The sequence below is a fragment of the Hemiscyllium ocellatum genome, chromosome 36 (genome assembly GCF_020745735.1).
Source record: "Hemiscyllium ocellatum isolate sHemOce1 chromosome 36, sHemOce1.pat.X.cur, whole genome shotgun sequence".
Classification (NCBI taxonomy): Eukaryota; Metazoa; Chordata; class Chondrichthyes; order Orectolobiformes; family Hemiscylliidae; genus Hemiscyllium; species Hemiscyllium ocellatum.
In genome coordinates this window covers 32,931,353-32,948,597 of record NC_083436.1, presented here as the reverse complement: position 1 = coordinate 32,948,597, position 17,245 = coordinate 32,931,353, and the positions used below count along the sequence as shown (strand labels likewise).

General features: G+C 43.2%; 1 protein-coding gene across 1 annotated transcript in view; it reads right to left on the bottom strand.

The window, feature by feature from the left end:
* Positions 1 to 2,384: 2,384 nt before the first annotated feature.
* fut10 (fucosyltransferase 10) overlaps positions 2,385 to 17,245 on the bottom strand; it is a 59,499-nt gene continuing 44,638 nt past the window's right edge. Inside the window, exons 3-4 of the mRNA XM_060851457.1 lie at positions 4,403 to 5,238; positions 2,385 to 2,962 (exon numbers count right to left, since the gene is read on the bottom strand). Coding sequence (XP_060707440.1) covers positions 2,732 to 2,962; positions 4,403 to 5,238 — 1,067 coding nt within the window. The 3' untranslated portion in view covers positions 2,385 to 2,731. The remainder of the gene's footprint in view (positions 2,963 to 4,402; positions 5,239 to 17,245) is intronic.

Genomic DNA, 17,245 nt, shown 5'->3' with positions numbered 1-17,245 from the left:
TGAACTATTCTCAGCTCGTCCCCCTACACTATCCCAAAATCATCCATGTGCTTATCTAAGGATTGTTTAAATCGCCCTAATGTGGCTTAGTTGACTACATTAGTAGGTAGGGCATCCCACACCCTTACCACTCTCTGCGTAAAGAACCTGCCTCTGACATCTGTCTTAAAGCTATCACCCCTCAATTTGTATTTATGCCTCCCTCGTACATGCTGACGTTATCATCCTTCTGAAAGAGCAGCGCTCTAAAAACTAATGCTTCCAAATAAACCTATGGAACTATAACCTGTTGTTGTGTGATTTTTAACTTGGAATGGATGGGTTATCTTAGGAGGATACGGTTGGGTAGACTAGGTTTGCTTCCACTAGAGTTTTGAAGAATAAGGGGCAACTTGATCCAAACGTACAAGATCCTGAGGGTTCTTGACTGGGTGGAAGTGGAGAGGATGTTCTCTCTGGTGGGAGAATCTGGAAGTATGGGGGTGTTTAATACAAGGGTCAAAAAATATCAGGAGGGGAGCAAGAGAGTCGGCATTTCGAGCATCAGCTCTTCATCATGATGAAGAGCTCTTCCTGATGAAGAGCTTATACTTGAAACATTTATCCTTTTACTCCTCACATACTGCCTAATTATCTGTGATTTTCCAGTGCCACACTTTTTGACTCTAGTCTCCAGCATCTGCAGTCCTCACTTTCTCCTAATTTAAAACAAGGGGTCATCCATTGGAGACAGCAATGAGAAGAAATAGTTTCTCTCAGAGGGTCATTGTTTTTGAACCTCGCTGTCAATAATGGTGGAAGCAGAATTATTGAATATTTTTAAGGCAGAGGAAGAGAGATTCTTGAATAAGCTAGAAGGTGAAAGGTTACTGGGACAGGCAGCAACATGGAATAATCAGATCAGCCACAATCTTATTAAATAATGGGGAGGGTTTAAGGAATCGTAAAATATTCATATTCGGATGTCTGAGCAGAGGTATAATGCATTCTCAATTCTCCAATTTTTAACCCACAACTATATACATCCTTGTTTTTACATCAGCATTACTTCATATCGCCTTCAATGTGCTTTTCTGATAACAAGATATTGTGTTACTTTAGAAAAAAAGAGAAAATACAGCAGTGAATTACCAATTCGTACCCTACTTGTAAAACAACATTTTGCTTAAGGCTGTCAGATATAAAGCTGAACATCTAGGATACAAATATTGTAGTGTGCAGGGAGTTACAAAACTCTAATTAAATTAAGGTATTTCAATGGATTTATGGACACAAGCAGAATCTAGAGATCCAATTATGGCAGAGATTCTCAGCAAACCAATTAATATGTTAATAAGTACCGAATGTATTAACCACAGCTTGGAAGAATGATAATCGAATAGAGACATATTATGGCACTAATGTTACTCATTTAAGTACTGGAATTGATAAGAAATGGTCAGCAAACATTTCAGATCAGCTCTAGGTCACATAGGATATAAAGTCAGAAGGTATCCAAGGCAACGTTGGAATAGTTGAATCCAATGGTAACAAATGAGGGTTTCATCAGCAGCAGATACGTCAAGGCAGGGAAAGTTAAAGGTTATGTTCCTGATGACTGAGAGTCTCACAACTTCCATTAGTTAGATCAAATTTTCTACATGATCTTCTCATTGTGAAATCCCAGTCTGCATTTATGCAGGCAGCCAGTTGAATTTGATATGCAGCTACCTGTAATTTATTCCAGCAACTTAGACTTTAATCATTGAACCCTGGTAGCCATGACCTTGAAAGGATGCTATGGTTACAAGATGTGGGCATCGCTGGCTAAGCCAGCATTTATTATCCATCCCTACTTACCCTCCATGGCTACCTCCTTGAACTGCTGTGGTCGAGCTGTTGTAGGTACATCTACAATGCCAATAGGAAGGAAGGGCCAGGATTTTGATCCAGTGCAAGGGCAATATAGCTTCAAGTCAGGATGGTGAGTGGCTTGAGGAACAGCCTGCAGGCGGTGGCATTCTCATGTATCTGCTGCCCTCGTCCTTCTAGTTGGTAGAGCTCAGGGGTTTGGAATAGGCTGTCGAAGCAGTCTTGGTGAGTTGCTGCAGTGTGTCTTGTAGATGATACACATTGTGCACCTGTGCTGTAGGGAGTGAATGTTCTAACCGTCCGGCTACTTTTTCCCGACTGGTGTGAAGTTTGCACTCAGCCAGGCAAGTCTTTAGTGACAATCCCACCTCTGCCCTTACGATGGAAGGAAGCTTAAATGATGCAGTGGAAAATGGTTGGTCTTAATGACGGCCATTAAGCACAGATACTTAGAACTTCCATTTCAGATTCATTTTTTCATTCATTCTAGAGGAGAGAATTTGTCAATGAAGTTGAAGGGGTTAATGCTTCCATGAAAACAGCAGAAAGGATCTTCAGAAGAACTTGTTCAGCAGTTAAAAGCCTGCCACAGCATAATTTCAAGGTCCACAAGATTTTAAATGGTTCTTATTGAGGAAATCTCCTGCGCATGAGGAAACACCATTTACTCCAAGTTACAATCAGCTGACAGATACTACAGTTAAATCCCATCACCGACGTGGAACCTCTGAAAGATGCACAGTGGCAGTACGGAACTTAGTAATCATTGGAGTGTTTTTTTCCTCCTCTCTGACTGCATTGCAGAAAATGGATGCGTTTCTCACGTGATTCCTCAGAAGCAACCCAAAAACGGATGCATTTCTTATCCTAAGAAATAAAATTAAAGTTTCTCCTTAAACACCATCCTCCAGAACTGCTCGGTTGTAAAGTTTTGGTTCAGTTCCACGAGGCGCCTTAATGCAGCAGCTTCGCGTTTCGACTGGTGGAAACTTGGCATCCACAGCTCTCGCATCACTGATGTCCCCAGTGAGGAGGGCAAGAAGGTGAATGCCGCAGGCTCTGGGCAGCTCAAATGATTGGCTTGTGCCTGCCACTGAATTGGCGATAAACCCTGTTGATAAGACAAAGAGTGATTTAAAAAAAAAGAATTAGTAAGGGCTAAGGAACAAAATCCAGCTACATTTCAAATAGATGCACGGAAACCTATTGCCGACATCAAACATCACGTAACTCCAACCCAAGCCATGTGTGGGCCTGCATTATCATTTCTGTTTGTCCCAGCCAACTCTTCCACTGAAGCCGCGGGACTGATCTCAAAGTCTAAGGAAAGGATTCGCAAACATTTAGAGTTCCACCAGGTTCCTACATAAAAGCAAAATGTTGTAGATGGTGGGAGCCTGAAATGAGAACAAAAATGCTTCCTTTTTGTCTAGGGTTTGCAACACCGATCCAGTGTGACCCACTGTAAGCTTAACAAACTACATTTCAAAGTGGCACTCTACAGCCTTTCGGACTCCACGCTCAGTTCAAAAACTTTATAGATCATAACTACCTTGGTGTTTGTTCTGCTGAGCTCAGCTTTGCCTTGTTTCTTTTAACAATCCCTTCATGTTGCATTTTTATTATGGAGCAATTCACACTAACTCGGACACAACACATGCTTCAATATATCCACAACAGCTCCTTTTGGCTGTTGCATCTTGAGACATTTTGTTATTTAATCTCCCCTGATCCTCACCTTGTCACAGACTCTCTCCTTCATTCTTCCTATCTTCCCTCCCCACAATGCCACTGGCTTAAAAACCCCTCTGTTTGGCTTCAGTTCTGATAAAGGTCATCAATTTGTAACATTAACTCTGTTTCTCTCCACAGATGCTACCTGATCTGCTGGGTTGGAGGAGCAGCACTCCGAAAGCTAGTGTGCTCCTAAATATACCTGTTGGACTATAACCTGGTGTTGCGTAATTTTTAACTTTGTCCATCCTATTCCAACACTGGCTCCTCCACATCAGGGATTTTTTTTCTTGCCTGTTTGTTTGGTTGTTTGCTCTCATTCCAGTTCCACCTGGCAAGTGGTCAAGGCATCAGAGTAGATTTAGAAAAATCTACACACACCGCTCCCAATCCCTCCCATCACAAGTGGCATTTTTAAAAATCTGAATTAAATGGGAAATAATCCCAGCGAGATAGAATTCTGAGCCCTCTAAACTGAAAATGGACTTGCTTCCTCTCTCGGGTAAAAAGTGAGGTCTGCAGATGCTGGAGATCACAGTTGAAAATGTGTTGCTGGTTAAAGCACAGCAGGTTAGGCAGCATCCAAGCAATAGGAAATTCGACGTTTCGGGCATAAGCCCTTCATCAGGAATCATGATGAAGGGCTTATGCCCGAAACGTCGAATTTCCTATTCCTTGGATGCTGCCTAACCTGCTGTGCTTTAACCAGCAACACATTTTCAACTTGCTTCCTCTCTCAACAATTTTAGGACTGTACTGTCAAGGTAAGCCTTTCAGCTCATGAAACAACAGAGAAGAAGTTATACACATAAAATACCTCTTCCTTTCTTCTGAGATTTTCCCACACTCTGTTACACACTAGACATTCAAAGGCATCAATGTAATTGTCCTGGGACAGATCTTGAACACCCCACTTGCGTTCCTTCATGGCAGTCAGCAGCTTCGCATTGGAGATGGGACCCTTCCATTTCCACTCGAGGAAGGTCTCATACTCTTGGTCATTGCCATCCAATTGCAAGATGTACTCAGCCAATTCCTTGGGGTGTGAGAAGCTCTTGACAAGAATAGCGCTTTGATTACTGGGAAGCCAGTCAGCTATACTGGGGGAACCAAAATAAACTGGAACCACACCCAGCTTGAAAGATCTCCACAACTTCTCAGTGATGTAATCATCACAAACAGCGTTCTCGAAAGCGAGGATAAATTTGTACTGAGCAAGAATCTTGTAAAGTCCATCATCATCCATGGATGTGGGATCCTTCAGGTGACTGGGAAGGTCCTTGTTATGCAAACATGTCCCGTAGGAATCCACTGGGATGTATTTCATCAATTCCTGAACGTAACTGTCTCTGTCTGAAGGTGGATCACAGTCAGACTGTACATACGCTAATGGTGCCAGATGTTCCCTCAGCTGATTCTTGCGAGACAGCGGGATCAAGTACTTGTGGGTTTTCAGTTCCTCAATACTCTCCAGGTACTGGGTGGTCAGGGGCATATGAGAGTTGCGACTGAATGTGGACGTGTAATTAAATAAGGTGATGGCAGGCTCGTGAAAAAGCTTGTAATTGTTTTTCGGGGATTCTTCATGGAACAAGGCCCAATCATGGTGGTGTTTCCGAGGCAACGGTAAACTATTGATCTGGAAGTCTGTACCTATTCAAATTAGAGATGTGGAAAACAAAAGGTTAACGTGTCAAATAATGCTCATAAAACAGACTGTTAATTCACACACATGCTCAATGATAATGAGCACCAATGATGTCTTGATCAGCAGAATGTCCCTATATCTAGGTGTTGTAGAAACTGTGATTGAAGTGACCATTGCCAGTTCCAAGAGGATTAGATTATACACCGATTTCATCTTCTGAGCCACATATTGTTGTTTATTCATTCATGGGATCGAAGTGCTGTTGGCTAGTCCAGGGTTTATTGCCTGTCTCTAATTGCCCTGGATCGGAGTGGCATTTGCTCAGAGGGGAGTTCAGAGTCAACCACATTGCTGGTGGCCACTTGTAGGCCAGACCAGGTAAGGATGGCAGATTTCCTTCCCTGACAGACATTACTAAATAAGTTAGCTTTTTACGATAATAAACAGTGACTGTGTGGTCACCATTAATTTCACCATCTGTCACAGTTGGATTCAAACCCAGTTCTCCAGAACATTAGCTCCCAGTTTTCTGGATTACCAGGTCCACTCCCATTACAAATTTGTCACACCTCCGCTGACCAAAGATTAGTGACGGGGAGATAGGATGAGGAATGGGGTGCAGGGGAGAAATCGGTGAATCCCTGCCCACTATCCCCCATCCCCAATGTATGGTCACAATCAAAAGACCTCCTTGTGTGAATATACCATCTGGATTAAATGTAACACTTCCCTTGGTCAAACAGCAAGGTTCATGCTCACTAACTGGAATCACATAAGAAAACTGTGCAGTGGACTGAGGCACTGATTAGTGGAAATTTATATTAGCAGGTAGATGCCGTCGGGGGAAGGGGAGAACCGGAACAGAAGGAGGAATGATTATGTTTTAAACTCCACATAAATTGGGTACAGATGCAAAACAACTTTAGACCAAACAAAGCAACTTTTTTCTTTGATTTTTGTTCTGACATGAAGCAAGGTCCCGTTTAAAACTCATACGCCAATTTACACGTTACTCTATAATTTACTTTAGAATGTACCAATAACATGATAGAAAATGGATTCATGAAAAAAAAGCAATGTAACAGAATGAAGGGTTACACAGCACAAGTGAAGGCTCCTCCAGCAGTGGCTCCCAAATTCTCCCACCTGGAAGGATAAGGACAGCATGTGCAGGGGACTTGGAAATACATTGCCATTCCTTCACTGTCAATAGATCAAAATTTCAAGCCTTACTTCAGTGTACTATGTGAGTGCCTTCACCACATGAACTGCAGGGCATGTGGCACAGCACTACCTTTCCAAATGAAATGGGCAAGAAACATTGGACTGTCAATGAATGAATAAATTAAAACTAAATTAAATTTTTGACTGATGGTGAATAATGTCATGAGATCCATTAACCTGAGGAAAGACAAAGCAACCTTCAGAGTAAATTTCAAATCAGGAGAAAGAAGGAGTGTTTAAGTTCTACATTCTAACACCTCACTACACAACAAAGTAGAGACAACTGTTTAGTTCATCACATTTTGCAATAGTATGATTAGATTAGATTAGATTACTTACAGTGTGGAAACAGGCCCTTCGGCCCAACAAGTCCACACCGACCCGCCGAAGAGCAATCCATCCAGATCCATTCCCCTACATTTACCCCTTCACCTAACACTACGGGCAATTTAGCATGGCCAATTCACCTAACCTGCACATTTTTGGACTGTGAGATGAAACTGGAGCACCCAGAGGAAACCCACGCAGACACGGGGAGAACGTGCAAACTCCACACAGACAGTTGCCTGAGATGGGAATTGAACTCAGGTCTCTAATGCTGTGAGGCAGCAGTGCTAACCACTGTGCCACCGCGCCGCCCTTTAAAAATAATTGGTGTAGGTTACGCGAGTAAAACACAAATACGGAAAATGACTTATGATACAGCTGTCAAAAATACTCCATGAATATTTAAGTTAATTTTTAAAACAGCTCTCAGACAAACCAGTACACAATTTGATGCTGCAGCCAATTAGCCTTTCATAGTAATGGTCTATCACAATGCTAATAAAGTGTGACTGAACTCTTCTTATATCTTGCTCATGCCCAGAGTATTATAAAGCTGCTGATGTGCACAGGGTATTCGGACTACACTGAGGCACAGGATGGACCACACTAGATTAGTCATGGTCTTACTCCATGGTGAAGTAGTCAAGAGAGGTTGAGTGGCCTACCCCTGTTTGTAATTCATATGCTGTGAGAAGGGAGGTGGTCAGCTAGCTCAGTTGACTGGATGGCAGGTTTGCAATGCAGAATAAGACCAATGGCATGGGTTTAATTCCTACACAAGCTAAAATTACTCCCCTCTCCCCTTCTCAGCCTCTCCTCTTGACTGAGACATCGTGTCTCTCAGGTTAAGCTACCTCCAGTCGTTTCTCTCTAACGAGAGAACAGCCCTATGATCCAAAACAAAAGCAGAAAGGACCTGTTCCGGTTCCGAAGGGTCATTGGACCTGAAGCTTTAATTCTTATTTCTCTTCACAAATGCTGCCAGACTTACTGAATTTTTCCAACAATTTCTGTTCTTGTTTCTCTAGTTTCAATATCCTCAGCTCTTTGAATGGGCGCCTTAAAATTACATTGCTACTTTTTTTTTTACTCATTCAAGGGAGGAGGCCATTCCTGGTTGGGCCAGCATTTATTGTCCATCCCAGAGGGCGGTTAAGAGTCAACCACGTTACTGTGGGTCTGGAGACTAGGTAATGATAGCAGTTTCCTTCCCTAAAAGGACATTAGTGAGCCTGATGGGTTTTTCCAATAATTGGCAATGGATTCATGGTCATCATTAGACTCTGAATTCCAGATTTTTATGAAAATAAAATGCCACCATCTGCAGGACGCAAACCCAGGTCCCCAGAACACTACTTGGATCTCTGGATTAATAGGCACTAAGCCATTGCCTCATCAATATTTTCTCAACTTGCTTTTAATTCATTTGTAGGACAAGGGCGAGAACTTGTGACCGAGGACCCAAAATGGGTCCTTTCTGTTCGGAGCAGGGTCACTGGACCTGAAACGTTAACTTTGCTTTCTCTTCACAGATGCTGCCTGGCATGCTGAGGTTTTCTAGCTATTTCTGTTTTTATTTCTGATTTCCAGTATCTGCAGTTTTTTATTTTGTTTAGCCCTAAGGTTCTGTAGGGCAACAGTGACATTACCTTTCCTGTGTGTATGAGAGTTTGCAAATTTGAAATCCTGCTCTGTGAAAATAAAATCTAGACTGTCAAGTTGGCGCGCGCGAGAGAGAGAGAGAGAGAGAGAGAGAGAGAAAGAGAAAGAGAGAAAGAAAAAGGGAGAGGGAGAGAAAGAAAGAGGGAGAGGGAGAGAAAGAAGCTGCTTTTTTTCTGTAATAGAAACATAACTGGTTCACAAATGCTCTTTAGGGGAAGGTAACCTGCCAACTCTACCTCGTTGGACTGAAAGTTCACCATCATTTTCTCAAGGACAACTGTAAACGAGCAGTTTTGTAAGTGACAGCAACACCCTGGGCCTGGAAAGCAACGCATTGAAACTGCATTCTTCCACTTCTTCGTGTAGACTGAGCATATCATTCTTGTGACCCAGTTAGTAAAATGAATTTACTGAAGTGTGCGAGACGTCAGCTATTGGCGACAACCAGATCCCAGCTGCAAAATTTTCAACCTTTCAAAAGCATGCACAGGAGACCAGAAACGGAAACAAAGGGTGGTGCAGGCTGTTAAAACGGATACTGGAGCGGGATTCAGGAAGTACAGGTTTGGACGGCGTAAATATATACACACTCAATATAATAGGGTGGCACGGTGGCTCAGTGGCTATCATTGCTGCCTCACAGCACCTGGGACATGCATTTGATTCCAGCCTTGGGTGACTTTCTGTGTGGAGTTTGCACTTTCTCCCTGTGCCTGCATGGGTTTACTCCCACAGTCCAAAGATGTGCAGGTTAGGTGGATTGACCATGTTAAATCACCCCAAAATGTTCAGGGATGTGTAGGTTAGGTGCATGAGGCATGGGAAATGTAGGGTTACAGGGTAGGGGGATGGGCCAGGGTGAAACCCTTGTCCGAGGGTCGGTGTGAATTCATTGGGCTGAATTACTTGCTTCCACACTGTAGAGATTTTATCTGCATATAATCTCACACACATATAAAGGTATAAGGTAAATCATGTATGCATGCATTCTCCCCCACCCCCACCCCACTGTGTGCAAATGTTTCCCTGAGTAAATTTGGCACTAAGCTTTTTAATGTAAATATTTTGCTACTTGCACCCACCATAGAAGGTGAGGTTGGGGGGAAGGGGAAGTTTTAGTCATGTCAACTTGTGTCCTGTTCTTCAATGTATACACAAACAAGGAGAAACATGAATCTTCCACTCATGATAAATCCACAAAGCTAACACATGACTTTCCTCCTTCCACCTACACTTGGGTTTTTAATATTAAATACGCAACAGGGCAATCACAAAATACATTAACCAACGTAATGTTCATCAGCCAGCACATAAATTCAATGACTCTGCAACAGAACCCATTTCTGCCATGTCAGCTAGACGACAGTACCGAGAGAAAGCTTGCACTTGTGTTCAGTGAACTACTGAGGGTCAGTTCAGTCTCTGCCTACCACTTATATCAAGACTTTGTTCAGATTTGTTTAGAATGAGAGTTGTGTATTTTAGTTTCCGTACTCTGGCTGACTTCAAACCCCCATATCAACCATAGAACGTAGAACATTACAACGCAATACAGGCCCTTCAGCCCTCGATGTTGTGCCGGCCCGTGAAACAATTCTGAAGCCCATCTAACCTACACTATTCCATTATCATCCATGTGTTTATCCAATGACCATTCAAATGCCCTTAAAGTTGGCGAGTCTACTACTGTTGCGGGCAGGGCGTTCCATGCCTTTACTACTCTTGACTAAAGAACCTACCTCTGACATCTGTCCAATATCTATCACCCCTCAATTTAAAGCTGTGTCCCCCTCATGCTAGCCATTACCATCTGAGGAAAAAGGCTCTCACTGTCCATCCTATCTAATTCTCTGATCATCTTGTATGTCTCTATTAAGTCACATCTCAAGTTTCTTCTCTCTGACGAAAACAGCCTCAAATCCCTCAGTCTTTCCTCACAAGACCTTCCTGTCATGCCAGGCAACATCCTAGTGAATCGCTTATGAACCCTATTGAATGCTTCCACATTCTTCCTATAAAGCGGTGACCAGAATTGTACGCAAGTGTGGCCATACCAGATTTTGTACAGCTGCAACATGACCTCATGGCTTACCAACTCAATCCCTCTACCAATAAAAGCTAACACACCATATGCCTTCTTAACAACCCTATCAACGTGGGTGGCAACTTTCAGGGATCTATGCACATGGACACAGAGATCTCTCTGCTCATCTATACAGCCAAGAATCTTACCATTAGCCCAGTACGTTGCATTTCTGTTACTCCTTCCAAAGTGAATCAGCTCACACTTTTCCGCATTAAACTCCATTTGCCACCTCTCAGCCCAGCTCTGCAGCTTATCTACCCCCTCTGTAACCTGCAACATCCTTCCACGTTGTCTACAACTCCACTGATCTTAGTGTCACCTGTAAATGTACTAACCCATTCTTCTACACCCTCATCCAGGTCACTTATAAAAATGACAAATGGCAGTGGCCTCAAAACAGATCATTTTGGTACACTACTAGTAACTGAACTCCAGGATGAACATTTCCCATCAACCACCACTTCTTTCAGCTATCCAATTTCTGATCCAAACCGCTAAGTCACCTTCAATCCCATACCTCCATTTTTGTACAATAGCCTACTGTGGGGAACTATATCAAATGCCTTACTGAAATCCATACACACCACATCAACTGCTTGACCCACATCCACCTTCTCAAAAGAACTCAATAAGGTTTGTGAGGTACAATCTAGCCTCCACAAAACCGTGTTGACTATCCCTAATAAAATTATTCCTTTCTAGATGATTACAAATCCTATCTCTTACAATCCTTTCCAACACGTTACCTACAACCGAAGAAAGACTCACTGGTTGAAATTACCAGGGTTGTCTCTACTCCCCTTCTTCAACAAGGGGACATTTTATAACCTCCAGTCTTCTGGCACTATTCCTGTAGACAATGATGACAAAGATCAAAACAAAAGCTCCAGTCTCCTCCCTAGCTTCCCAGAGAATCCTGGGATAAATCCCATCCAGCACAGGGGACTTGACTATTTTCACACTTCCCACAGTTGCTAATACCTCCTCCTTTTGAACCTCAATCCCCTCTAGTCTAATAGCCTGTATCTCAGTATTCTCCTCAACAACATTTCTTTTCCAGTGTGAATACTAACAAAAAATATTCATTTAACACCTCTCCTGTCTCCTCAAACTCCATGCACAACTTTCCACTCCTGTCCTTGACAGGTCCTAATCTTACCCTTGCTATTATTTTATTCCTGACATACCTAAAGAAAGCTAAAGGGTTTTCCTTGATCCTACGTGCCATAGACTTCTCATGTCCCCTCCTGGCTCTTCTTAACTCTCTCTTTAGGTCCTTCCTGGCTAACTTGTAACTGTTTATTGCCCTGAGCCTTCATTTCTCATCTTTACATAAGCCTCCTTGAACAAGCTCCATATTTCAATTGTGCCCATCCTCTGCAGTTTCCTTCCCCATCCTATGCATCCTAAATCTTGCCTAATTGCATCATAATTGCCTTATCCCCAGCTATAACTATTGCCCTGTGGTATACACCTATCCCTTTCCATCACTAAAGTTAACGTAACCGAATTGTGGTTACTATCACCAAAGTGCTCACCTACCTCCAAATCTAAACCTGGCCTAGTTCATTAACCAGTACCAAATCCAATGTGGCCTCACCTCTTTGGCTGATCAACAAACTGTCCTATACACATTGGACAAAAACTGACTCATGTAAAGTATTCAAAGCATCACATTTCTAGTCAATATTTGGGAAGTTAAAGTCCCCTGTAACAACTAACCTGTCACTCTCACGCTTATCCAGAATCATCTTTGCAATCCTTTCCTCTACATCCCTGGAATGTTTCAGAGGCCTGTAGAAAACTCCCAACAGAGTGACCTCTCCTTTCCTATTTCTAACCTCAGCCCACAAGTCCTCAAACGTCCCTTCTACCACCGTAATACTGTCCTTGACTAACAAAGCCACACCTCCCCCTCTTTTACCACCTTCCCTATTCTTACTGAAACATCGAAACTCTGGAACCTGCAACAACCATTCCTGTCCCTGCTTTATCCTGGTCTCTGAAATGGCCACAACATCAAAGCCCCAACCCATGCTGCAAGTTCACCCACCTTATTCCGGATGCTCCCGAACACACTTCAAACCACCTTCCTGCCTGCTGGTACACTCTTGTGCATCTTGAAACCTTATTCATGACCTCACTACCCTCAACCTCTTGTACACTGGAGCTACAATTCAGGTTCCCAACCCTTTGCTGAATTAGCTTAAACCTCCCAAAGAGCATTAATAAGTTTCCTCCGCAGGATATTGGTACACCTCTGGTTCAGGTGAAGCCCATTCTATTTTTGTAGAGGTTCCACCTCCCCCAGAATAAGTCCCAATTATCCAGGAATCCAAAACCCTCCTTCCTGCACCATTCCTGCAACCATGTGTTCAACTGCTCTCTCTCCCTATTCCTTGTCTTGCTAGCACGTGGCATGGGAAGCAAACCAGAGATAACATCTCTGTTTGTTCTAGCTCTAAGCTTCCACCCTAGCTCCCTGAAATCCTGCCTTACATCTCCATCCCTTTTCCTACCTATGTCATTGGTGCCAACGTGGACTGGGGCTGTTCCCCAAACCCTTAAGGATCACAAAAAATTCAATCTGAAAAATCATGGGCCCTGGCACCTGGGAGGCAACGCACCAACAGGAGTCTCTCTCGTTCCCACAGAATCTCCTATCTGTCCCCTTAACTATGAAAACCCCAATGACTACTCTACTCCGCTCCGCCAACAGTATCCAAAACGGTATATTTGTTATGGATGGGAATGGCCAGAGGGGATCCCTGCATTGTCTGCCTGTTCCCTTTCTGCCCCCTGACTGTAACCCATCTACCTTTCTCCTGGACCTGAGCTGTGACTACATCCCTACAATTCCTCTCAATTACCCCCTTAGCCTCCTGAATGATCCAAAGTTGATCCAGCTCCACTTCCCTAACGCAGTTTTCGAGGAGCTGGATTTGGGTGCACATCCCGCAAATGAAGACAATGGGGACACTAGTGGTGACCCTTACCTCCCACATTCTGCAGGAGGAACATTCAACTGCCGTAACATCCATTCCCACTACTCTAAATTCCCAAAAAGAGACTATTGAGAAAGAAAAAGACTAGTAACTTTATCAATCTGGCACACAGAATTTTTTTTTGGTTAGAGGCGGAGGAAGGGTGGGAGTTTTGTTTTGGGTAAAGCAAACACCTCACTTACTCAGCTGTCCTGCGTGTCCTTGCTCAGCGTGCACTCCGTCCATACATGAGATAAGTTTTTAAAAGGATTAATTTACCTTCCCGGCAGCCCCCCTGGTGTTCCCTCCCACTGCTGCTGAAAATGGAGGCCATTGACTCTCAAGGCAAGTCCTTTTAGAGGGAAATTTATCTTCCCAGCAGTCCTCTGATCCTTGCTGACACCACTCTCGCTGCTGTTGACATTGGAGCATGTGAAAGAGAAGCATGCCCTCTCACTGATATAAATACTGGGTTTTCGCTGAAGTAAGCTCGATGCTTTATTCAGTGACTAGTATTTGATATTTTAAGTGGAGCTGCTAGTGAGCGGTTCTGTCACTGAATCAGAAATCTAGAGGCCCAGATACTGTTCTGGGGATCTCGACTGGGAATCTACCATGGCAAATGGCAGAATCTGAATTCAACACAAGTTTAGAAATCCAAGTCTAATTAAATTAGATTAGATTCCCTAAAGTGTGGAAACAGGCCCTTCGGCCCAACCAGTCCACACCGCCCCTCCGAAGAGAAACCCACCCAAACTCATTCCCCTACATTTACCCCTGACTAACGCATCTAACACTGTGGCCAACTTAGCATGGCCAATTCACCTAACCTGTACATCTTTGGATTATGGGAGGAAACCGGACCCACACAGTCATGGGAAGAAAGTACAAACTCCTTACAGACAGGCGGGAATCGAACCACTGAGCCACCGTGTCGTCCTGGCCGTGATGGCCGTGAACTCATTGTCAACTGTTGCAAAAACCCATCTGGTTCAGTAATGTCCCTTAGGGAAGGAATTCTGCCATCCTTACCCAGCCTGGCCTACACGTGACTCCAGCCTCAAAGCAACATGATTACCCAGAGAGCAGTTGAGAGTTAATGAATTCTGACCCAGTCAGCAATGCCCATGTCCCAGGAATGAATTAAAAACATGTTGAGACAGCAAGTAGCAATGCAATTTCACAGCAGCATTGTTTCCGAAATGTTGGAGTTTTTTGACACTGAAAGGATTTGTAAAGAGGGTCACTGCGAATGGTGAGTTTTTAAAAAGAAAATGAAAAAGGTTAACATACAATAATGCTTACTGACAGATATCTTTCCTACAGATTGTAAACAGTGAGCAATGAGGTCTTCATAAATTGAGAACATACCAGATCCATTGTGCTGGAAAATCTTTGGACCTAATGTTTCAGAGAGCAGAAGGGGAAACTGCAAAGACATTCACAGGGTCTAAAAGGGTGGATAAACCAAAAACTGATTAGAGTCATAGGGTCATAGAGTTGTACAACATGGAGTTGTTACAACCCTTCCACCTCAACTCATCCTTGCCAACCAGTTATCCTAACCTAATCTAGTCCCATTTGCCAGCACTTGGCCCATATCCTTCGAAGCCCTTCCTATTCATGTACCCATCCAAATGCCTTTTATATGCTGCCATTGTACCAGCCTCCACCATCTCTTCTGGCAGCTCAGGTGTTCTGGAGTTCAGTTCTGGAGAGGAGTCACTGGACCCGAAGTTGTTAACTCTGCTTTCTCCGCAAAGATGCTGCCAGATCTGCTGAGTTTTCACAGCAATTTCCGTTTTTGTTACTGATTCGGAGGCATTTGGTTTAGGTCAAGTAAGACGATCGATTGCTGTGGGGAAGCATGACTCATTTATTGTTTTGCACAACACTATTATTATTGGAAGAAATTAATTGGATCATAACTACCATTTATCTCTTCACTTACCTGGGAAATAAAATTGGTTATGACTCATATTGAACATGTTCTCCACATATTTGTTCAAGTCACCTTTGCGATGATTCAGACAATCCTTTGCAAAAGACATCACTGAATTCATAGAGGGCCTGATGTGTTTCCACTTTCTTACAAGCACACAATGGAGATCTTATGGCACAGTGGTAGTGTCCTTACATATTGGCTAAGAGGTCTGGGTTGCAGACCTACCTACCCAAGAGGTGTGCAGAAATGTCAATTAAAAAGAATATGCAAATTGTAGCTGGTACAGTCGAATTCAAACCCCTAAGTGTGAACTCATTTCCCACAGTAATCAAAACAATTAAACAAGAGAAAGCATTGAGGCCAGACTTCAATCCAAAAGCAAACACAAACAAAACCAGAAATTGCAGGAAAAACTGAGTTCTGGAGAAGGGCCACTGGACCTGAAATATTAATTCCTCTGCACAGATGCTGCCAGATTTTCCAGCAATTTCTGTTTCAGTTTCTGATTTCCAGCATCCCCATGTGCAGTTCTTTTGGTTTTTTTTAGTCTAGAATCACGAGAGTTTTGGAATTTGCTTTCACATTAATTCCTGGTCAGAATGGGGTAATAATGACACTTAAACAAGAGGAAAAAAATAAATCCCAGGTTACCAACATTTGACTCAGCCACAGAATGTAATGCAGCCCTTCAAAATTCAAACAAGATATCAGATCCTTCACTGGAGCAGTGCTCAGGTTCACATCACTTCGGGCCAGAACTGTGAAGTCAACGTAGTTTAAAATAAACAAAACTGGCTTTTACAAGCCGTGTGTTCCATCAAAATCACAATCTGATCTCAGTGACACAAAATCAATACCAAACTCTGAGAGACATAGTACCAGTCAAATTCAATTCTGAACCAGTGAAACATTTATTTAACCCTGTCTTTTGCTCCCTCTTGATGGTATCTCTCTCTGCTTCAGGGGATTAATTGCCCAAGAACCGTATGCCTTCTGGTCATAATGAGGAGGGTCACTGGCACCTCTGGGGTAGGTTTCCTGGCTCTCCTCTCTGCCAACTCAGCCCCCTTTCTCTTTACCTGTCATTCATCTCAGGGCTGATGAAAATGTGTCCAACCTGCTACAACTGTTTCATGTCATTTTCAATCCTGAAGTTAGTGTCAAATGTGGGAGTGTAAGGCCAAAGAATGGGCAAGGTGCTAATGATGGCGGTGTCACTGGAGACAACAGCACTTTCTCTGCCCGAGGTACAAAGAGATACAATGCCAAAGCTATACCGCCAACGCTGGGCTCTAATCTCCCTACAAATGGTGGAAAGCAACCACCAATCATCACCTTCTTGGAAGCGTTCAATATTTTGGCCTCAACCACTTCCTGTGGCAGAGAATACCACAGGATATCCACTCCCTGGGTGAAGATAATTCTCCTCATCTCATTCCTAAATGGCCGATCCCATATCCTTAGACTATGACCCCCTGGTTGTGGATTCCCTAGTCATTGGACACGTCTTTCCTGTGTTTACCCTGTCTTGGCCTGTTAGAATTTTCTTTGTGTCTATAAGATGCCCCCTCATTTTGTAAACTCCAGCGAACATAATCTCAACCGGATAAAATACGAAAGAACTGTGGATGCTGTAAACCAGAAACAAAAACAGAAGTTGCTGGAAAAGCTGTGAAGAAAAATCAGAGTCAATGTTTCAGGTCCCGGTGACACTTTCTCAGAATTCAGATGATCAGATAATCCTAACGGATCCAGCCTCTCCTCATATATCAGGCCCACCATCC